Source organism: Myotis yumanensis, unplaced genomic scaffold (assembly GCF_028538775.1).
Source record: "Myotis yumanensis isolate MYYU_CA2020_CCGP unplaced genomic scaffold, mMyoYum1.0.hap1 SCAF_24, whole genome shotgun sequence".
Taxonomy (NCBI): Eukaryota; Metazoa; Chordata; class Mammalia; order Chiroptera; family Vespertilionidae; genus Myotis; species Myotis yumanensis.
The window spans coordinates 6,781,541-6,806,169 of NW_027223775.1; the positions used below are offsets into that span (position 1 = coordinate 6,781,541).

At 39.0% G+C, this 24,629-nt stretch overlaps 1 protein-coding gene across 3 annotated transcripts in view; it reads right to left on the reverse strand.

Annotated features, from left to right (window-relative positions):
- LOC139000635 (ubiquitin carboxyl-terminal hydrolase 9X) overlaps nt 1-24,629 on the reverse strand; it is a 272,439-nt gene that overhangs the window by 61,293 nt on the left and 186,517 nt on the right. For all 3 annotated transcript variants that reach the window (XM_070402776.1, XM_070402777.1, XM_070402775.1), the window contains exons 25-26: nt 22,033-22,158; nt 20,955-21,124 (exon numbers count right to left, since the gene is read on the reverse strand). In XM_070402776.1, the coding sequence (XP_070258877.1) occupies nt 20,955-21,124; nt 22,033-22,158 (296 nt within the window). The remainder of the gene's footprint in view (nt 1-20,954; nt 21,125-22,032; nt 22,159-24,629) is intronic.

Here is a 24,629-nt window from a genome sequence, read left to right on the forward strand (position 1 = left end):
CACCTTTGTTTTTTATTAGTGTAGACTAGAGGCATGGTGCTCAAAAATTTGTGTACGGGGGGGGGGGGGGGGAGAGGGGGGGCTGTCCCCTCAGCCCGGCCTGCGCCTATTCACAGTACAGGACCCCTTGGGGAATGTCCACCTGTCGACTTAGGCCCACTCCCCGGGGGAACAGGCCTAAGCTTGCAGCCAGACATCCTTCTGGCAGCCAGGGAACCCTCGGGGGATGTCCGACTAGAGGCTTAGGCCCCCAAGGGATCGGGTCTAAACTGTTAGTTGGACATTCTTAGTGCTGCCATGGAGGTGGGAGATGCTCCTACCACCACCACTGCGCTGGCCAGCCATGAGCCAGCTTCTGAGTGGCACTCCCCATATGAAAGTGCACTGACCACCAGGGGGCAGCTCCTGCATTGAGCATCTGCCCCCTGGTGGCCAGTGCGCATCATAGCAACTGGTCATTCTGCTGCTGTTCAGTCAATGTGCATATTAGCCTTTTATTATTATAATATAGGATGTCCCTATTTTCCCTCTTTTACCCCCTCTACCCAGCTCTTGCCCCTCACTTCTCTCTGGCCATCACCATACTGTTGTCTGTGTCCATGGGTTGTGCATATATTTTCTTTGGCTAATCCCTTTTATAAATTCACTTCTTTAAATTTTTATTTTCAGATAAGTGCTTATAACTGCACGATTATATATTTTCTATTATATCATTTAGAATTAAGATTTTTTTAACTGAACCCTTGTAAATTTTAGCACAATTTAATAAATTTTGCTAGAAGCAATTAGGAGATTTTTCATGTAATGCAGATACATTTCAATTTATATTTTATTAATTTTTAATTTTTTAATATTTTAATTTGAAATAATCTCATACAAGTAAAAAAACCTAGAAAATACTACAGCATATTATATGTACCTTCACCCAATTTCTTAGGTGTTAATAATTTAAACATAACCATTATACAACTAATAAAACTTGGAATATATTTTTCTTATAATCTCTTTAATGTTACTTACTTATTTACTTTGTTTTTGTTAATCTTCACCCAAGGATATTTTTCCAATGAATTTTAGAGAGAGTGAAGGGAAAGGGAGAGACACATTGATTGGTTGCCTCCTGCACATGCTCTGATAGGGATTGGGGATCAAGCCAGCAACTGAAGTACATGCCCTTGACTGGAATCGAACCTGGGACTCTTCAGTCCACGGGCTAATGCTCTATCCACTGAACAAAACAGGCTGCAGCTTATTTCATTTACTTTTAATCTATATGTGTCTTTATATTTAAAGTGGGTTTTGTTTTTGATTCACCCTCATAATCTGTCTTTTAATTGGTGCACTTATGCCACTGACTTTCAGAGGGCTTAGTGATAGAGTTACTACCATATCAGGCTGCTTCTGGGGTGGGGCTGCCTTGCCGCCCGATTGGGCTGGTCCTGGGCGGGAAGGCGGGGCCGGCTTCTGGGGCTTCTGAGGTGGCAAGGAGGGGCTGGCTTCTGGGGCTTCTGGGGTGGGGCTGCCTTGCCGCCCGGACTCGCCGATCGGGTCCCGGGCGGCAAGGTGGGGCCGGGCCTGCCCTGGATGGTGGCAGGCTGGCAGCTCGCGCTGTCCCGCCCTGCCTGCAGTATGCAAATTAGCCGCCATCTTTGTTGGCGGTTAATTTGCATATTGCGCTGATTAGCCAATGGGAGATGTAGAGAAGGTACAGTCAATTACCATGTTTGTCTATTATTAGATAGGACTAGAGGCCCGATGCACAAAATTCTTGCAAGGGCCTTGGCCCCGGCCCGGCATAGCCAGGGTCTGTACTGCGGCCTCCACCTGCCACCTGCCACCGTCACTGCTGGGGGTGGGGAGCCTCTGCTGCCTCTGCCTCAGGCCCTGCACACTGCAGCTTTGTCTGGAAGGAAGGACATCCAGTCTAAATAGCATATTACACTTTTATTGTCATAGACTATTATTATAGAATTTAGTGGTTCTCAAAAATTGTTCTGAAAACCAGCAGCATTACCTGGGAATGTGGGAGTGTGGGAGCTTTTTAGAAATACAAGTTCTTGGCCCCATTCTATACTTACTGATTAAGGAAGTCAGGGAGAGAGGTCCAGCAATCTATATTTAAATAAGCAATCCCAATAATTTTTATATATACCAAGATTTGAAGACCAAGTATTATAATGAATAATATCTATTTGAGAAGTTTTAGAAAAATCAGTCTCTAATCTTAATAACAGAAACTTCATCTGATTATATTTATCTATATCTTTTAAAAATGTAGTATAAATAGCCCTAACCGGTTTGGCTCAGTGGGTAGAGCGTCAGCCTGCGGACTCAAGGGTCCCAGTTTCGATTCCAGTCCAGGATATGTACCTTGGTTGCGGGTTACATACCCAGTAGGGAGTGTGCAGGAAGCAGCTGATTGATGTTTCTCTCTCATCGATGTTTCTAACTCTCTATCCCTCTCCCTCCTCTCTGTAAAAAAAATCAATTAAAAAAAATATATATATTTTGTTGCTTAAAGTATTACAAAGAGTATTACATATGTCTCCATTTTCCCCCCACCCTTGACAATCCCCTGGCCTCCCCAACCCCCAGAATAAAAAATATTTTTTAAAAATGTAGTATAATGTATTGATTTCTCTAGATTACCTGGAATTGAACCTTGAACAATACAGGTTTGAAATGCACAGGTATACTTACTGGTATATGCAGATATTTTTCAATACATATTCACAGAATTATAAATGTATTCACATAACATTTTATTTTCTGTAGTTTATTGTAAGAATACAGTATATAATAAAGGTCAGGCAAAAGTATATTCACAGTTGTTCTTATTAAAAATAATACATTAATAAATTATACAAGAATAAAGTACAAGTCTACTTTTGCCTCTATATATACCTGAGAAATGATGTATTAATTGACTGTTTAAATTATTATTTTTTAAATATTTTAAAAATGATTTCAGAGAGGAAGGGAGAGACAGAAACATCAATGATGAGAGAGAATCATCAATCAGCTGCCTCCTGCATGCACCCTACTGGGGATTGAGCCTGCAACCCAGACATGTGACCCCGATCGGAATTGAACCCAGGACCCTTCAATCTGCAGGCTGATGCTCTATCCACTAAGCCAAATCAACCAGGGATAAATCATTATTAAGGTAACATCCAATATCAGTTTAATATCCAAAATTATAGGGAAATCATACAACTCAATAAAAAGAAGATAAACAATTCAATCAAAAAATGGGCAAAAGACCTAAATGAACACTTTTCAAAAGAGGACATACAGAAGGCCAAGAGACATATGAAAACATTCTCAAAGTCACTAATCATCTGAGAGATGCAAATCAAAACAACGAGGTACCACCTCACACCTGTCAGAATGGCTATCATCAACAAATCAACGAACGACAAGTGCTGGTGAGGATGCGAAAAAAAAAGAACCCTCCTTCACTGCTGGTGGGAATGCAGACTGGTACAGCCACTGTGGAAAACAGTATGGGGTTTCCTCAAAAAATTATAAATGGAACTTCCATTTGACCCAATAATTCCACTTCTAGGAATATATCCCAAGAAATCCGAAACCCCAATCAGAAAGGATATATTCACCACATAGGTTCATAGCAGCACAATTTGCAATAGCTATATTTGAAAACAGCCTAAGTGCCCATCCACAGATGAGTGGATTAAAAAACTGTGGTACATCTACACAATGGAATACTATTATGCTGCTACAAAAAAGAAAGAACTCATCATTTGCAATAGCAGGGATGGACCTGGAGAACATTATGCTAAGTGAAATAAGCCAGTCACAGAAAGATAAATATCACATGATCTCACTCATTTGTGGGATATAATGAACAACATACCAATAAACTGATGAACTAAAATAGATCCAGAGATACATAAGCATCAAACAGATTGTCAAACCTCAGAGGGAAGGCAGGGGAGGGTAAGAGATCAACTTAAGGACTTGTATGCATGCATATAAACATAACCAATGGACACAGACAATAGGGGGGTGAGGTCATGTGTTGGAAGGTGGGAGTGACCGGGAAAAGGTCAATGGGGGAAAAGGAGACATATGTAATACTTTAAACATTAAAGGATTTAAATTAAAAAATTATTACTAAGGTCTATGATCAACAATAGGATATTAGTAATTAACTTTTGGGGGGAGTCAAAAATTATACACAGAGTTTTTAAAGTCCTCACCCCAGAATATGTTTAGTGATTTTTACAGAGGAAAGGAGAGAGAGAGAGAGAGAGAGAGAGAGAGAGAGAGAGAGAGAGAGAGAGAAGGGGGAAGGGGGGAGGGGGAAGGGGGAAGGGGGAAGGGGGAAGGGGGAAGAGGGAAGGGGGAAGGGGGAAGGGGGAGAGGAGAGGAGAGGAGAGGAGAGGAGAGGAGAGGAGAGGAGAGGAAGAGAGAGAGAGAGAGAGAGAGAGAGAGAGAGAGAGAGAGAGAGAGAGAGAGAGAGAGAGAAAGAAAGAAAGAAAGAAAGAGAAAGAAAGAGAAAGAAAGAAATACAGAAAGAGAGAAACAACAATGTAAGAGAAAAACATTGATTGCTTCCTGCCTGTAAGTACCCTGACCGGGGATTGAACCCGCGACCTTCTGGTGTATGGGATGACACTTCAAACAACTGAGCAACCAGCCAGGGCCTATTCACAGATTTTTGACTGTGGGGGGGGGGGCGGGGTGGGGAGGAAGATACACAGCACTCCTAACTCCCAGGCTGGTCAAGATCAACTGCAATTAATTTATTGCTATGACACTGGATCATTTCAATATAAGATGTGCTCAGTAACTGGTAAACACGAGTTGTACACAATCTAGGGGTCTGTATCTCCTATTAAAAAATGAGAAATGAGCCCTAGCTGGTTGGCTCAGTGGACAGTGTGAAAACCTGTGGACTGAAGGGTCCTGGGTTCAATTTGGGTCAAGGGCACATGCTCGAATTGTGGGCACGATCCCCAGTAGGGGATGTGCAGGAGGTAGCCGATCCATGATTCTCTCTCATCATTGATGTTTCTACCTCTCTCTCCCCCTTCCCTCCTCTCTGAAATCAATAAAGATATATTTTTTTTAGAAAAAGAGAGAAATGAAAAGTTCTCACAAATTTGGGAAAAAACATTGTTCTGTAGTCATGATAAAATAAAGCGAGCAACATCATGTTAAAATTTGTAAAGGACAACTGTCTCAGTGAAAAGCTTTTGAAAACAACCCAAACAATGCTAGCCCTTTTTTGCAAAATCAATTAATCAGGAACAGACTTCAAAAAACACACAACAAGCAGTTATACCTGAATAACCTGAATCTGTATATAATTTCAATTGACTTGTGCAAATCTTCTAAGGCAATGACCCACACTGCTTGCTCAACTAATGTGTCTATTTCAGATACTGATCAGCAACCTCACTAATGCTTGTCAAAAGCAAGCTCTTTCAGGCTTTCTTGAGAGAGCCTCCAGTACCAAGAATAGAGAGCCAAAGACATATTAGGGCCTAAAAAATGCCTGAGTAAAACATTATGGTTCCATTTTTGTGTGAATAAATACCATGCTTCTGTTCATTTGCTAGCTGCTAAACCTTTAAAACAAATTTGTAGTTCAAATATAAAGAATTTTAAGTTTCTTGCATTAAGCCTGCCCCCCCTTTTTTTAATAGGAAAGGTGGAAACTTATTGAAGAACTTATTGAAGAACAAGTACAGATTCCCACGACGAAAAAGAATACCACAGCACAGACTCCCATGTGGGGAAGGGGAAAGAGTCCCTCGTTAAGCCCACTTTTGGCTTCATCTTAACTTTTCCTCCTTTAATTTTATTCCAATATCCTCAATGCTGTATTTTCATTTTCTTATTGTCTTGCATTTTCCTTTTGAAACAAGACAAAGTATAGCAAACCCATCATAGATAGTTTATAACTTTCAAATATTTCCTCAAATGGTAGAAATTATTTGATTGCTATTCTTACTAAACTCAGAGCAAAATTCTGTCAACTTTACTTATAAAAAATTTCATTAGGAAATTTGAGTATAGGATAAATTTTATACCAGGAGAAACAAAATTAAAGTTACCAGTATGTAAAACGTGATATAATAAATATAAAAGGCTTCTATTCAAAGTCTGATTATTCAAAAGCCAAGAATCCAGTTCTCCTGCTTCTGTCCCATCATCATTACAGAAATGGAAGCTGACTGAGGTCTCATTCAATTTTATTAATATTCCACAAAAATATAAACAAGTAACAAAGGAGGAACAGAAGAAATAATGAGGCAAGATAGTAAGATGCTAGGAAAATTCAGTCTCAGTGACTGGGTTGGGGGTGGAGCCATCTGTCCCACTGTCCTTGGAACATGACTAGTACTTACCCCTCACAGGAGAGCTAATAGAAACTATTTCCAATTTCCAGCAGATCCCACTGGACTGCATACGAGGATCTCTCACCAGTTGAGGACAGAGAAATATTCTGAGACACTCTCAGAGGAGTAGCTCTGGGATAGGAAAACACATCTACCATTTTCACTGAAATCTGAAAGGCACCTCCTGCCCATGGGAGACCCAGAGGCCTAATTTTTTCCTGCAAAAAGATTTTTTAGGAACAACCTTTTCAGAGGTAAAGATTGACAGCTGGCGGCGGGAGAAAGCAGGGGGAGGCAGAGCCCTGGAACCTACAGAAGGTTGCTGACCCCTCCCTCGGCCCTAGAGTAGTTTGAAATCTCCTGCACACAGCTAGGCCTTGTGGAGACAGACACAAACTGAATTGCTTGAAGTTTTTCACAGGTTGCTGAGAACCAACCGTGGGTAGCTTATGACAGTGGCTAGCACCTACTAGGTGCACCGGTTAATAATGCGGATTTTTTTAAATAGATGGAGTTATACATAGGTTGATATATATGCAATTTCACATGTATGCTATTTTGTTGTATTGACAGCAAGCTTCAAAATTTCATGTCAAATTTTCTAAAGATGTTAACATCATAGATATTTTTATGCTTAAAAGTGTCGAATTTTGTGCTAAAAAAAGAGCATTTGCGGAAGTTTTAATTCATTACTTTATTTTGAAGAAAAGTGCTGCTCAAAGTTATTGTATATTTCGGGGAGCTTATGGTGAACATGCTCCATCTCAAGATACTTGTGAACACTGGTTTAAACACTTTAAAAGTGATGATTTTGATGTGAAAGATAAAGAATGTCCAGGTCAACCGAAAAAGTTTGAAGACCAACAATTATAAGCATTATTGGATGAAGATGCATGTCAAACTCAAAAACAACTTGCAGAAAGATTAAACGTTGCTCAGCAAATAACTTTCAATCATTTACAAGCAATGGGAAAGATTTTAAAGGAAGGAAAATCGGTGCCACATCAACTGAATGAAAGACAAATGGAAAACTGAAGTCATCAGTAAAATGTTGCTTCAACGGCATGAAACAGTCTTTTTTGTGACTAGTGATGAAAAGTGGATTTATTTTGAGAATTCTAAACACACAAAATCATGGGTTGATCCAAGTCAACCATCAACATTGACTGCAAGACCAAATCGCTTCGGAAAATTGAGTCTCTGAATGGTTTGCCTCAGAACAAGAAAAGTTCTAGAGATGGACTACAATTACTTTGAATAAAGCACTTTTGATTTTTCTCTTGAAATTATCATGTTTTCTTTGAGTACAAAATCTACATTACTAACAGGTACACCTTGTATAGTGATGGCGAACCTTTTGAGCTTGGTGTGTCAGCATTTTGAAAAACCCATAACTCTGGTGCCATGTCACATATAGAATTTTTTGATATTTGCAAACATAGTAAAACAAAGACTTATATTTTTGATATTTATTTTATATATTTAAATGCCATTTAACAAAGAAAAATCAACCAAAAAAATGAGTTTGTGTGTCACCTCTGACACACGTGTCATAGGTTCGCCATCGCTGACTTAATAAGTACCACCTGAGAGGCCCAAAAATGGCAGATGAAAGAATCAGCCTGTTTTTTATCAGAAGAGCATGATACAAAGGGAACTTCCAGGATGCACTAACCTGTGCTGAGATGAATGCCACTTAACTTTTTCCCCTTTCTTTCTTTCTTTTTTACTATCTTCATTTTTACTGTATTATTTTTGTTTCTTTTTCTTTCACCTATTTTCCTCTTTCTTTTTCTTACTCTATTTTTACTTCTTTCTCCTGCTTACTTTTTTCCTTTTCTTATTATTTTATCTTTCTTCTTTCCCCTTTTTTCCTTTTCATAATTTTTTCTTTTATACAATTTTCCTTTTCCTATTCTTCATTCTTATGTTTTAATTTTCATTATATCCATTCATATTCTGATTTCTTCCCCCTCCTTATACTATTTTTCTTTATTTCCCCTTGTTCTCTTTACTCTTTCCTAATTCCCTTTTATTTTGTAACTGTTTTGTTCTTGTTGTAGGGGTCTTTTGTATGTTTTTGTTTTGTTTTCTTCTGTCAGCACCTGCATAACAACTTGCATAACGTGGTCAAGGGAAAGCCTCACAGTCAGACAGTCTGAGAGGAGATCCAACTAACAAAGGGGACAACAACAATCATGACCTAATTATGACAGGAAAGCCCAAATAACCTACACAAAGGACATTCCTAGAACACCCAGCTCATAAGATCAAAGAGACTGCACTACAGGATCCCTTAGAACACTTATTACCTAAGGCCACCCCGTGAACACTAAGATATAACAGGTCTATCTAATACACAGAAACAAAAATAAATACACAGCTAAAATGGGCAGACAAAGAAACAACCCCAAGTGAAAGAAAAGGAAAAACTCCAGAAAAAAGAGCTAACTAAAAAGGAGGAAAGCAATTTTTCATATCTAGAGTTCAAAGTACTGGTCATAAGAGATGCTCAAAGAACTTAGAATTACAAGGAACTTAGTGTGAACTACAAGAAACAAGACATAGAAAACAGTTGGAAAAGAAGAATAACATATCTGACACCAAGAATACACTGGGCCTTGGTCAGTACTGTTTAGTGTTTAGAGCAGCGGTTCTCAACCTGTGGGTCGAGATCCCTTTGGGGGTCGAACGACCCTTTAATAGGGGTTACCTAAATACATCCTGCATGTCAGATATTTACATTATGATTCGTAACAGTAGCAAAATTACAGTTATGAAGTTCAACGAAAATAATTTATGGTTGGGGGTCACAACATGAGGAACTGTATTAAAGGGTCGCGGCATTAGGAAGGTTGAGAACCCCTGGTTTACAGAGTCAGTCAACCTGTGCAGTGGAGGGTTGTGAGCTCAATTCTCGTTCAAGGGCACATAATTGGGCTGCAGGTTTGATTCCTAGCCACTGTGGGGGCACATGTGGGAGGCAACCAATAGATGTATCCCTCTCACATCCATGTTTTTCTCTCTTTCACACTCGAACTTCCCTTCACTTTTTTTTAAAGAAAAAAGACAAACAAAAACACCCCAAAAACAATCAAAGGAAAAAATACCTCTGGGTGAAGAGTAACAAAAAAAAGTATACACTGGAAAGAACCAAAAGTTGACTGAATAAGGCACAAGATTGAAGCAGTGATTTGGAAGACAAGGTAGAAAAACCTCATCCAATTAGAGCAGGAAAAAGAAAAAACAATTGAAAAGCAGGAGGACAGGCCTACCTGGTTTGCCTTAGTGGATAGAGCATGGGCCTGGGCACCTAGGAGTTGGGAATTCAATTCCCAGTTAAAGGCATGCACTTGGGTTGCAGGTTTGATCCCAGGGCCTGGTAAGGGCATGTGCAGGAGGCAACCAATCTATGTCTCTCTCTCACATCAATGTTTCCCTCCCTCCCACCCACTGTCTCAAAAACCAATGGAAAAAACAAAACTAAAAAGCAGGAGGATAGTTTATGGGAACTCTAGGACAACATGAAAGGTTATAACATCAGCATAATAGGTGTACCAGAAAAAGAAGAAAGTGAGCAAGGAATAGAGAACCTGTTTTAAGAAATAATGGCTGATGCCCTAACCGGTTTGGCTCAGTGGACAGAGCATCGGCCTTCAGACTCAAGGGTCCCAGGTTCGATTCCAGTCCAGGGCATGTGCCTTGGTTGCGGGCACATACCCAGTAGGGAGTGTGCAGGAGGCAGCTGATCGATGTTTCTCTCTCATCAATGTTTCTAACTATCCCTCTCCCTTCCTCTCTGTAAAAAAATCAATAAAACATATTAAAAAAAAAAGAAATAATGGCTGAAAAATTTTCCTAACCTAGTGAAGAAAAAAGTTACCTAAGTTAAGGAAGCATAGAGATCCTTGACTGGATGTACCCAAAGTGCATACTCCAAGACACATCATAATTAAAATGACAACCCTGGCCCAAGTGCTGTAGTGGTTACAGCACCAGTCTGTGTACAGAAGGATCGCAGATGCAATTCTGGTCAAGAGCACATACTTGGGTTCCAGATTTGATCTCAGGCCCCCCTCAGGGAGGGTGCAGGAGGCAACCAATCAATGTGCCTCTCTCACATTGATGTTTCTTTCTCTCTCTCTCTTTTTATCTTCCTCATGCTCTCCCTTTTACTCTCTCTGAAAATCAATGAAAAAAATATTCTCAGGTGAGAATTAGAAGAAAACACACATAAACTTTAAAGACATAGAAGAAGCAACGTGGCTCAATGGCTAAGTGTTGATCTATGAACCTGGAGGTCATGGTTCAATTCCCAGTCATGGCACATGCCAAGTTTGGGCTTGATCCCCAGTGGTGGGCAGTAGGAGGTGGCCAACTAGTGATTCTCTCTCATCACTGATGTTTCTGTTTCTCTCCCTCTCCCTTTCTCTCTAAAGTCCATCTTAAAAAATATGTATATGTATATACATTAAAAAAAACCCCAAATATGTAAATTGACCATACCTCTGCGACACCCCACACCAATCAAGAGGGAAAATGCAAATTAGCGGGACAAAAATAGCAGTGGCCACAGAGCCAGTAGGAGTGGGTGGGAGGCTTGGGTCGCCCCGGCGATGGAGGAAGCCAAGCTTCCTGCCCGCCTGAACTGGCCGCCGAAGGAGGGGCTTATGGGCGGCAGCCATGGAGCAAGCCATAGTGAATGAAAGCTTGGGTCTCCCCGGGCAATACCAGGGGTGACCCCAGCTTCCTGCCCGCGCTGGCTGGCTGCTAAAGGAGGAACCTGTGGGCAGCGACCACAGCCGATCTGAGCACGTGGGAGGCTTGGGTCGCCCAGGCCGGCTGCCGAGGAAGGGGCCTGCAAATGGAACTCAGACTCTCACCCAGGCTGGCAATGCCACCCCTGGAGTGAGGGTCCCTGCTGGGGGGCATGGCCAGCCTGAAAACTGCCCTCAGCCCCTCTCCTAGGCTGGCCATCTGCCTCCAGCAGGGACCCCCACCCCAATTGGGGCATGGCCGGCCTGCAAACCACCACAGGCCACTCACTCAGGCTACGCCGCCCCCAAGGAAACCCCCACCCTGATCCTGGACACCCTTCAGGGCAAACCAGCCAGCCACCACCCATGCACCCGGCCTCTACTTATACTAATAAAAGGGTAATATGCTAATTAGCCTGGGAGACCTTCCAGGAACCTTCTGGACGTTCTTCTGGACAAAGCCATGGTGGCGGGGCCCAGGTAAAGGTGGTTAGGGACCAAGAGGGGAGGGCAGTTGTGGGTGATCAGGCCAGGATGGGACAGCAGTTGTGGGTGATCAGGCTGGTGGCGGCGGGGGGTGGGGGGTGGGGGGGCGGAGAGGGGCAAGGGGGTGATCAGATCGGTGGTGAGGGGGCAGTTGGGGGTGAGCAGGCTGGCAGGGGGGGTCAGCTGGTGGTGAGCAGGCCATCAGTGGGGGTCAGTTGGGGGAGATCAGGCCAGCACGGGGGAGGGGGACAGTTGGGGGCAAGCAGGCTGGCGGGAAGGGCAGGTGGGAGCGAGTAGGCTGGTGGGGAGGAGGCAGTTGGGGGCGAGCAGGCCAGCAGGCAGAGTGGTTAGGGGCATTCAGGCAGGTAGGCAAGAAGGTGAGTTTAGACCCAGTTTAGGTCCAAACCCACAGGGGTCCCAGATTGGAGAGGGTGCAGGCTGGGCTGAGGGACACCCTCCCCACCCCGTGCACGAATTTTGTGCACCAGACCACTTGTATGTATATAAAATGCTAACACAGATACAATCTACAAAACAGATTTCTTCTTTTATATTCAGTCAAAACACTAGTAGAACAAAATATAACTCTTCATTAATTTAAAAGAGCAAGTCTTAGTTCTGGTTGGTTGGGATCATTCTCCTTTATACCATAAGGTGACTGGTTCAATTCCAGTTAGTGCACATAACTCGGTTGAGGGTTCAATCACTATACATGGTCTGTATGGGAGGCAACTGATTGAGGTTTCTTGCTCTACCATTCCCTCTCTCTAAAATCAATAAGAAACATATCTTCAGATGAGGACCCGCCCTCCCCCCAAAAAAGAGTAAATCCTAGAGAAAGGATAAATCAAATATTCACAGCTACATTATAATAGTCAAATATAAAGTTCTGACACAGTGACAATCACAAAACATACAAAGAAATAGAACAGTATGGCCAAACAAAGAAAGATTTAAAAAGGCTTAAGAAATGAGTGACACATACATACACAAAAAAAGAGTGACACCAGAAAGAGAACCAATATTTAAAATATTAAAATCTCAGGAGAAAAGACAGACAGAGAGACAGTGAATTAATAACAGAAACAAAACAAAATGACCTGTTAATTTAATTATAAGCCAACCTTAGTTAAAAGCATTTTAAAATTAACAGGATATTAATTTTCACATTTGATATATGGACCAGAAATATTGTCTGTTAAATGAGAAGTTATAATAGGAGCAAAAAGAATAAAATACTTAGAAATAAATAAACCTAAGAAGTTGCAAAAGTGTTGAAAGAACTAAAACATCTAAATTTAAAAAAAAACCACTTGTGCCCAGGTACTTAAAAAACTTAATATTGTTAAAATGTCAATACTACCCTATGCAATCTATAGATTTAATCTCTTCCAACATATCCTAAAATTTACATAAACAACTCAATTTTAAGAAGGGCTTGAACAAACATTTATCCATGGAAGATTTACCATAAGCACATAAAAAGATACTCAACAGCATTATTTATTAGGAAATTAAACTGAAAACCATGATATAACCACTTCATACTCAGTAGAATAGCTGTTATTTTAAAAACCAGACAATAACAAGTATGGGAGACATGGGGAAATTGAAATCTTTCTACATTATTGGTGAACTATAAAATTATGAAGTCACTGTGTAACTCAGTTTGTTGAGTCCTTATAATGTTAATAAACAAAGAATTACCATGGGATTTAGTATATTCATGTCAAGGTATATACCTAAGAGAAATGAGAATGGGGACTCAAATATCTGTGTTCATAGCAAAAATCATAATAGCACTCATTACAATAGTCCAAAGTGAAAACAGTCCAAGTTGTCCACCAACCAATAAATGCATAAATAAAAATGTGATATATATACATACTATGGAATATTATCCAGCCTTCAAAATGAAAGAGTCCTGAAACATGCTACAACACGCACGAAACTTGACAATATTATGCTAAGTGAAATCCCCCAATATATACATACTCAAAACTAATCCTATATAATAAAAGCCTAATATGCTTAGTGTCTGGTCGCCCATTCAACCACTCAAAGTGTAATTTGCTAACGATATGCTAAGGCCACTCAACCACTCGCTATAACATGCACTGACCACCAGGGGACAGACAGTTGACCAATTGCTATGATGTGCACTGACCACCAGGGGGCAGATGCTCCTACTAGTAGGTTCGCTTGCTGCCGGGGTCCGACTGATTGGGACTGAGTGAGATGGGCTGGACATGCCCTGCAGCCCCCCGTAGTCCCTCCAAAGCTGGCCAACCTTCCGCATCCCTCCATGGACCCAATCATGTCCCAGTGTCATCCCTTGGCCTGGTTTGTGCCCTCACACAATCCAGGACCCCTTGGGGAATGTTGGAGAGACAGTTTTGGCCCAATCCCACAGGCCAGGCTGAGGGACCCCACTAGTGCATGAATTTGTGCGCCAGGCCTCTAGTATTGTATAATTCTATATATATGCAATACTGAGAAAAGGCAAATTAATAGATACAGGATACAAAGATTAGAGGTAACCAAGGGCTAGGAGGCTTGGGAATTGAGAATTAGTGCTTAACTGACTACACAACATTATAAATGTTCGTAAGGCCACCAAATTGTCCACTTAAAAGTTGTTAAAATACAAAACGTTTTCTTATAATGAAACTTTGTCCTTGGTTTTGCTTTCTATGGTTTCAGTTACCATTGTCAACCACAATCTATTAGTAATATTTCCAGAAATAAACAATTCATTAAGTTTTAAATTTCATGCTGAGAGGCATGATAAAACGTTGCACCATGCTACTTCATGTTTGCCCAGGATTTTCACAGTGTATACACCTTACCCTTTAGTCAATTAGTAGCTGTCATAATTATCAGATCAGTTATCAAAGAGACTGACAATTTTTATATTGTTGTAGTTGTTTTATTTTATTACCTGTTGTTGTTATTTTGTAAATTAAATGCTACCCTAAGTATCGATAATAACAAAAGTGTAATATGCTAATTAGATTGGACATCCTTCCTTCTGGCAAAGCTGCAGCGGGCGGGGGCGAGGGAGAGGCAGCAGAGGCCCCCAGCCTTGGCGGCAGCTGTGGATGGGGGCCGGGGCCAAAGACCTTGCACAAATTTTGTGCATCGGGACTATAGTATAGAAATAACAGCATATGTAGGACTTAGAGCTGTCAGGGGTTTAACGTATCCACTGGGGGGGTGTGGTCTTAGTATATATGCTACACGAAGAAAAGAGGAATACTGTATAGAATTTACCACAATGTAAAGAAGTATGTGTTTATATATAGGATGTGTATACATTTTTTGGGACACCCTATATGTATACTCACACACAATGCAAATTTATATATATTTATATATACACACACATACATATATGTGTGCACGCGTGTGTGTTGTGTGTACGTGTCCCAATACATTAAAAAAACTAATAAAAAAGATCAACATTGACATTTGCAGAGATTAAAAATAATCTTTGGTTTAATAAAATATGTTAAACTGCCGAAACCGGTTTGGCTCAGTGGATAGAGCGTCGGCCTGCGGACTGAAGGGTCCCAGGTTCGAGTCCGGTTAGGGGCATGTACCTGGGTTACGGGCACATCCGCAGTGGGAGATGTGCAGGAGGCAGCTGATAGATGTTTCTCTCTCATCGATGTTTCTGACTCTATCTCTCCCCCTTCCTCTCTATAAAAAAAATCAATAAAATATATTTAAAAAATAAAAATAAAAAAATAAAATATGTTAAACATAAGTATTCTAAACGCAGAATTCTAATGTAGAGAAGAAAAAAATTTCCATACTTAATTTTTGAAATACATTCATATAAAAATTAATTCATATATACTTAAAAATAAGGTCAGCAAGCCAGAGGAGCCACCACAGCAGTGAACAGCACCCACCACAGGAGCTGCTCCAAACTGAGGAGCAGCTGTTACTACAACCGCCCGAGGAGCAACCGCAGCCCAAGGAGCCACTGCCACCCAGGGAGCAGCCACTGAACGACTCAACATCTAGATATGTCGGTGAGATCAAACATGGGTAGACAAAGAAACCCCCAAAGGAAAGAAAAGGAGCTAAGTGAAACTGAGGCATGCAGCATGACAGAAAAAGAGTTCAGATTAAGGATCCTAGAATGCATAAACTGGATGGAGGAAAAAATCAACAACTTATGCAAGAAGCAAGAAACAGATGAAAAAATCAATAAATTATGTAAGAACCATGAAGAAATGAAGAGTGATATAGCTGCAATAAAAAACACCCTTGAAAGTTTCAACAGTAGACTAGGAGAAGTGGAGGACCGAATTTGCGAATTAGAAGTAAGGGAAACAAAACACACTCAAACTGAACAGTAATTGGAGAAAAAAATTAAAAGACAGAGGAGAGCCTAAGGAAGCTATGGGACAACATGAAATGGAACAACGTACGAATAATAGGGGTGCCAGAACAACAGAAAGAGGAACAAGACTTAGAAAACCTATTTGAAGAAATAATATCAGAAAACTTCCCTGAGGTGGGATAGAAAAAAGTCACACAAGCACAGAGAGTCCCAAACAAGGTGAACCCGAAAAGAGCAACACTAAGACACATCATAATTACCATGGCAAATGTTCAGGACAAAGAGAGAATCTTAAAGGCTGCAAGAGAGAGACGGAAAGTTACATTCAAGGGATCTCCCATGAGATTATCAAATGATTTCTCAACAGAAACACATCAGGCCAGAAAAGAATGAACAGAAATATACAAAGTGATGCAAACCAAAGGACTGAATCCAAGAATACTCTATCCAGCAAGGCTATCATTCAAAATTGAAGGGGAAATAAGAAGCTTCACAGACAAAAAAACGCTAAGGGAGTTTATCACCACCAAGCCAGCAATGCAAGAAATGCTAAAGGGACTGGTGTAAAAAGAAGAAATAAAAACCTCAGAAAGAAAACAGCCACAAAAAATAGAAATGGCTACAAACACGTAACTTTCAATAATAACTTTAAACATAACGGACTAATGCTCCAACCAAAAGACATCGAGTGGCTGAATGGATAAAAAAACATGACCCATAGATTTGCTGTCTACAAGAGACCCACCTCAGAAGAAAGGACTCACACAGACTGAAAGTGAAGAAATGGAAAAATATCTTTCAGGCAAATGGAAATAAAAAAAAAACTGGAGTAGCAATACTTATATCGGGCAAAATAGACCTCAAAGTGAAGGCCATAACAAGAGATAAGGGAGGCTACTTCATAATACTAAAGAGATCAATACAACAAGAGGATATAACCCTGATAAACATATATGCACCCAATGCAGGAGCAACCAAATACATAAAAAAACTCCTGGAAGAGTTTTCAAGGGAGACATCGACAACAATACAATCATAGTAAGGGACTGTAAGACACCACTGACATCACTAAATAAATCCTCCAACAAAATATTGGCATGCCCTGACCGGTTTGGCTCAGTGGATGGAGTGTCGGCCTGTGGACTGAAGGGTCCCAGGTTCGATTCCAGTTGAGGGCATGTGCCTTGGTCGCGGGCACATCCCCAGTGGGAGGTGTGCAGGAGGCAGCTGATCAATGTTTCTTTCTCGTCAATGTTTCTAACCCTCTGTCCTTCTCCCGTCCTCTCTGTAAAAAATCAGTAAAATATATCTTTAAAAAAAATAAAATAATTAAAAAAATCGGCAAAGAAACAGCAATCCTAAATGACTCACTAGATCAGATGGACTTAGTTGACATCCTCAGAACACTTCACCCCAAAGCCAAAAATATATGTTCTTCTCAAGTGCACATAGGACATCTTCAAAAATAGACCACATATTGGGTCACAAACAAAGTCTCGTCAAATTCAAGAAGACTGAAATCATACCAAGCATCTTCTCAGGGCATAATATTAGAAATAAACTACAACAAAAACAACCCAAAATACTCAAATACTTGGAAGCTGAATAGCATGTTATTAAATATTGATTGGGTTACCAATGAGATCAAAGAAGAAATTAAAAACATTCTGGAAAATAATGACAATGAAAACACAACAATCCAAAACCTTTGGGACACAGTGAAAGCAGTCCTGACAGGGAAGTTTATAGCTCTACAGGCCTTTCTCAACAAACAGGAAAAAATGGTAGTAAATCATCTAACTCTACAACTCAAAGAATTAGAAAGAGAGCAATAAGAAAAGCCCAGAGTGAGCAGAAGGAAGGAGATAATAAAGATTAGAGCAGAAATAAATGACATAGAAACCAAAAACACAATACAGAAAATCAATGAAACCAAGAGCTGGTTCTTTGAAAGGAGAAAGAAGATTGATGAACCTATAGCCAGGCTCACCAAGAAGCAAAGAGAGAGGTCCCAAATAAACCAAATCAGAAATGATAGAGGCGAAATAACAACAGACCCCACAGAAATACAAATGATTGTTAAAAAATACTATGGACAACTCTACTCCAACAAACTAGACAACCTGGAGGAAATGGACAAATTCCTAGAAAAATACAACATTCCAAAACTCAATCAGGAAGAATCTAAAAATCTCAATAGGCCAGTAACTATGGAAATTGAAGCAGTCATCAAAAAGCTTCCAGCAAACAAAAGCCCAGGACCAGATGGCTTCACAGGGGAGTTTTACCAAAACATTTAAGAAAGAACTAAAACCTATCCTTCTCAGACTATTCAAAAAAATTCAAGAGGAAGGAACACTTCCAAGCTCATTCTATGAAGCCAGCATCACCCTAATACCAAAACCAGGTAAAGACAACACAATGAAAGAGAACTACAGGCCAATATCCCTCATGAACATAGATGCCAAAAGCCTCAACAAAATCTTAGCAAATCGGATCCAGCAGTACATCAGAAAGATCATACACCATGACCAGGTAGGATTTATCCCAGGGATGCAAGGATGGTACAATATCCGAAAATCAATAAACGTGATACACCACATAAACAAATTGAAAGAAAAAACCCACATGGTCATATCAATTGATGCAGAAAAAGCGTTTGACAAAATTCAACATCCATTTTTGATAAAAACTCTCAGCAAGGTGGGAATAGAAGGATCATACCTCAACATAATAAAAGCCATATGACAAAACCACAGCCAACATCATACTCAATGGACAAAAACTAACACCATTTCCCCTAAGAACAGGAACAAGACAGGGATGCCCACTCTCACCACTCCTGTTCAACATAGTACTGGAAGTATTAGCCATTACAATTAGAGAAGAAGAAATAAAAGGCATCCAAATGGGAAAAGAAGAAGTAAAACTGTCCTTATTTGAAGATGACATGATATTATACATAAAAAACCCTAAAGACTCCACCAAAAAACGATTAGACTTAATAAAAGAATTCGGCAATGTAGCAGGATACAAAATTAACGCCAAGAAATCTATGGCATTTCTATACACCAATAGTGAACTTGCAGAAAGAGAGACTAAGAAAAAAAAATCCCATTTACCATCGCACCAAAAAAATTAAGCTACCTAGGAATAAACTTAACTAAAGAGGTAAAAGACCTCTACTCCAAAAACTACAGGGCATTGAAAAAAGAGATAGAGGAAGACATAAACAGATGGAAGAACATGGACTGGTAGAATCAACATCATTAAAATGTCCATACTACTCAAAGCAATCTATAAATTCAACGCACTTCCCATTAAAATACCAACAGCATATTTCATAGACCTAGAACAAACTCTCCAAAAATTCATCTGGAATAAAAAACGACCGCGAACAGCTGCAGCGATCCTGAGAAAGAACAGAGTAGGTGGGATCTCAATACCAAATATCAAGCTGTATTACAAAGCCACTGTTCTCAAAACTGCCTGGTACTGGCACAGGAACAGACATATAGATCAATGGAATAGAATAGAGAGCCCAGAAATTTGCCCAAACCAATATGCTCAATTAATATTTGACAAAGGAGGCAAGATCATACAATGGAGTCAAGATAGTCTCTTCAATAAACGGTGTTGAGAAAATTCGACAGATACATGCAAGAAAATGAAACTAGACCAGCAACTTACACCATTCACAAAAGTAAACTCAAAATGGATAAAGGACTTAAATATACGACGGGACACCATAAAAATACTAGAAGATTCCAAAGGCAACAAAATCTCAGACATATGCCGAAGCAATTTCTTCACTGATACAGATCCTAGGGCATTGGAAACTAAAGAGAAAATAAACAAATGGGACTACATCAAAATAAAAAGCTTCTGCACAGCAAAAGAAACCATCAACAAAACAACAAGAAAGCCCATTACATGGGAGAACATATTTGCCAATCTTATCCCTGATAAGGGTTTAATCTCCAACATTTATAGGAAACTCATACAACTCAACAAAAGGAAGATAAACAATCCAATCAAAAAATGAGCAATGGACCTAAATAGACACCTTTCACAAGAGGACATTCAGAAAGCCAAGAGACATATGAAAACATGCTCAAAGTCACTAATCATCTGAGAGATGCAAATCAAAACAACAATGAGGTACCATCTCACACCTGTCAGGCTGGCTATCATCAACAAATCAACAAAGGACAAGTGCTGGAGAGGATGTGGAGAAAAAGGAACACTCATGCACTGCTGGTGGGAATGCAGACTGGTGCAGCCACTCTGGAAGACAGTATGGAGTTTCCTCAAAAAACTAAAAATGGAACTCCCATTTGACCCTGTGATCCCACTTCTAGGAATATATCCCAAGAAACCAGAAACACCAATCAGAAAGGATATATGCACCCATATGTTCATAGCAGCACAATTCACCATAGCTAAGACCTGGAAACAGCCTAAGTGCCCATTAGTAGATGAATGGATTAGAAAACTGTGGTACATCTACACGATGGAATACTATGCTGCTGTAAAAAGGAAGGAACTCTTACCATTTGCAACAGCATGGATGGAACTGGAGAGCATTATGCTAAGTGAAATAAGCCAGTCAATGAAGGAAAAATACATGATCTCACTCATTTATGGATAATAAAGACCATTACAAACTTTTGAACAATAATAGATACAGAGGCAGAGCTGCCTCAAACAGATTGTCAAACTGCAGCGGGAAGGCCGGGGAGGGTTGGGGGGCAGGAGGGGGTAGTAAGAGATCAACTGAAGGACTTGTATGCATGCATATAAGCATAACCAATGGACATAAGACACTGGGGGGTAGGGGAGGCCAGGGGGATTGTCAAGGGCGGGGGAAAAAAAGGAGACATATGTAATACTCTTTGTAATACTTTAAGCAATAAAAAAAAACCAAAAAAAAAAACCAAAAAAAATTAGGTCAGCTTGAATTCCAATTTTTAAAAAATCACTTACTTGCTGGGACAGTGCAATATTAAATCAATGATAAATGTCTGCCAGTACTTTTCTTTACTAAGATTATCCAAGGCTGTTGGAATTAGAGCAAAACATAATGTCATCACTTCTAATGCTTCACAGCAAACCTGTTCATCTTCCATGTCTGGCTCATTGCTTGCATTGGTGGTCTATAAAATTATAATAAAAACCATACAGTTTTAAAAACTCAACAAATCCTTCTAGTTAGCATTTAAAATTTATCTGTTCACTAAAGACACTTTATCTTCAGTCTCTTTACCTGTAGCTTTTGAGACCTTTTAAGAGGATTAAATGAGCATACTCTGTAAATACTAAAAATAGCACTTCCTTCATCTTCTGGGTGTAAATATTGTTACTTTTGCAAAAATCATGATTCCTTTCTAAAAAAAATACGATTGCACTGTAGTTTGGGTCTTTAAGTATCTAGTAAATTCGTATCTGCCTTTAGTCATTAAAAATTCAGTACAGATAATGTCTGAAATAAGATAATCATACAAATATTCTAAAAATCAATGATGTACAATTACACAGTTTCTAAGCGACTATCCACAACACAACAAATAAATATGATAGAAAAATCAAAGACATAAACAAAATCTAATTTCTGCAAATAATTTGCTTACTTCAACAAAGACTAGAAGTAATACCTAAATGCTGGAAGAAATCTTTCCTGTTTTTGAGTGCTCTAAAAGAATCAAGTAAAATACTTCAATGTCATGATTCCACAATTACTGTTATCAAGATTTAGGAGATAAAATATTAAAGAGAAATAATTAAGGAAACTGGGAAAACCAAATTCATTACAGCACACCTATACTCAATCCAATGAGAAGTTTTAAAAAATAAGTTTTAAAAAATGACTGCCTTACAGTGAGCTATTGAACTGTTTTATTTTCAAAACAGAAGTATATTTATTCTCACCTTAATAATTATTGGAAGTTTATTTTAAACCATTAGGTAAAGGGGTCTCGGGCTTTAAAGAGGCAGATATGATAGAAATTCAGTCAGATACATTACCATTTACATAAAAGTAATATTGTTTTGTAATAATTCTTACCATTTCATAAATTTTAGTGATTTCTTCATTTGGGCTATATACTAGCTCTAATGCCCCACATCCTGAAGCCCAGATAATTTTTTGTATAGCTATAATTACACAAGTATCAGGTATATGTCTTGAAGCCTGAAAGAAAATGAGTAAGTATAAAGTGAAATAATCAGGAAAAAAAATTTCTTTTTGCAAAAGGAATAGTAGAAATGGCTGTAAATAGAGCGGAAAATCTTCACATTCTTTAAAATCCAAAGTGGATTTGGTTCCCACCCCCTTTTTTGTATCTTCTATCCAAGTCAAATATATGTAGATGAAGCAAAAACCACATTTATCAGAGATAGATTGGTGTACTTCAGATTAATGTCTAATCTTGCTCTATAATATTTCTTATAACAGTTTCATAATGGCTCTATTCCCAATGGTCAAAAACTTGTAATATGCAGGATGGCTTATAAAATGTAATTTTTAAAAATGGAATAAACTACATGAACTTCTAGCCAGGCTCACCAAAAAACAAAGAGAGGACCCAAATAAACAAAATCAGAAATAAAAGAGGTGAAATAACAACCGACAACCAGACATACAAAGGATTGTAAAAAGATACTACAAACAACTCTACTCCAACAAACTGGATAACATAGACAAAATGGATATGTTCCTAAAAAATACAATCTTCCAAAACTCAATAAGGAAAAATAAAAAAATCCTGAATAGGCTGATAACTACCTATGAAATTGAAGCAGTAATCAAAAAACTTCCAGCAAACAAAAGCCTTGGTTCAACGGTTTTACAAGGGAGTTCTAACAAGCATTCAAAGAAGAACTAAAACCTACCCTCCTCAGACTATTCCAAAAAATTTAAGAGTAAGGAATACTTCCAAGTTCTTTCTATGAAGCCAGCATCACCCTAATCCCCAAACCAGATAAAGACACTATAAAGAAAGGCCAACATCCTTAATGAAGATAGATGGTAAAATCCTCAACAAAATTCTAGCAAATCAGATCCAGCATTACATTAGAAAGATCATACACCATGACAAAGGGGGATTTATTCCAGGAATACAAGGCTAGTACAATATCTGCAAATCAATAAGTGTGTTGTATCACATAAACAAATTGAAAGATAAAAATCACATAATTATATCAATTGATGCAGAAAAGCATTTGACAAAATCCAACACCCTTTCTTGATAAAAATTCTCAGCAAAGTGGGAATACAGGGATCATACCTCAACATAATAAAAGCCTTCTATGACAAACCTACAGCCAACATCATACTCAACAGGCAAAAACTAAAACCACTTCCACTAAGAACAGGAACAAGACAAGGATGCCTGCTTTCATCACTCCTGTTCGACATAGTGCTAGCCATAGCGACCAGACAAGAAGAAGAAATAAAAGGCATCTAAATTGGAAAAGAAGTAAAACTGTCATTATTCGTAGATGACATGCTATAGAAAACCTTAAAGATTCCATCAAAAAACTACTAGGTTTAACAAATGAATTTGGCAATATAGCAGGATACAAAATTAACATCCAAAAATCTATGGCTTTTTTATACACCAACAACAAACTCACAGAAAGAGAATCTTAAAAAAAAAAAAAATCCTATTTACCATTGCAACAAAAAATTAAGATACCTAGGAATATACTTAACTAAAAAGGGAAAAGACCTATAATCGGAAAACTACAGGATGGTGAAAAAAGAGATAGAGGAAGATATAAACAAATGGAAGAACATACCATGTTCATGGATCAGTAGAATTAACATCATTAAAATGTCCATACTACCCCAAGCAATCTACAGATTTAATGCAATCCCCATTAAAATACCAATGGCATATTTCATAGACCTAGAAAAACTCTCCAAAAACTTATATGGAAGAAAAATAGTCCCCAAATAGCCACAGCAATCTTGAGGGGAAAAAAAAAACAAAGATGGAGGGATCACAATACCAGGTATCAAGCTATATTTACAAAGCCACTGTTCTCAAAACTGCCTGGAACTGGCACAAGAACAGGCATATAGACCAATGGAATAGAACAGAGAACCCAGAAATCAACCCAAGCTATTATGCTCAATTAATATTTGACAAAGGAGGAATAAGAATACAATGGAGTCAAGACAGTCTCCTCAATAAATGGTTTTGGGAACATTGGACAGATACATGTAAAAAAATGAAACTAGACCATCAACTTACACCATTCACAAAAATAAAATGGATAAAGGATTTAAATATAAGATAGGAAACCATAAAAATCTTACAAGAATCCACAAGCAGCAAAATATCAGACATATGTCGTAGCAAAATCTTTATTGATACAGCTCCTAAAGCAATGGAAACTATGGAGAAAATAAACAAATGGGACTACATCAAAATAAATAGCTTCTGCACAGCAAAGGAAAGCATCAACAAAACAAGAGAGCCCACCCCATGGGAGAACATATTGGCCAATGCTGTATCCAGTAAGGTTTCAATCTCCAAAATTTATAGGGAACTCATACAACTTAACAAAAGGAAGATAAGCAATCCAACAATTCAATAAAAAAATGGGCAAAGGACCTAAATAGACCCCTTTTGAAAGAGGACATACATAAGGCTT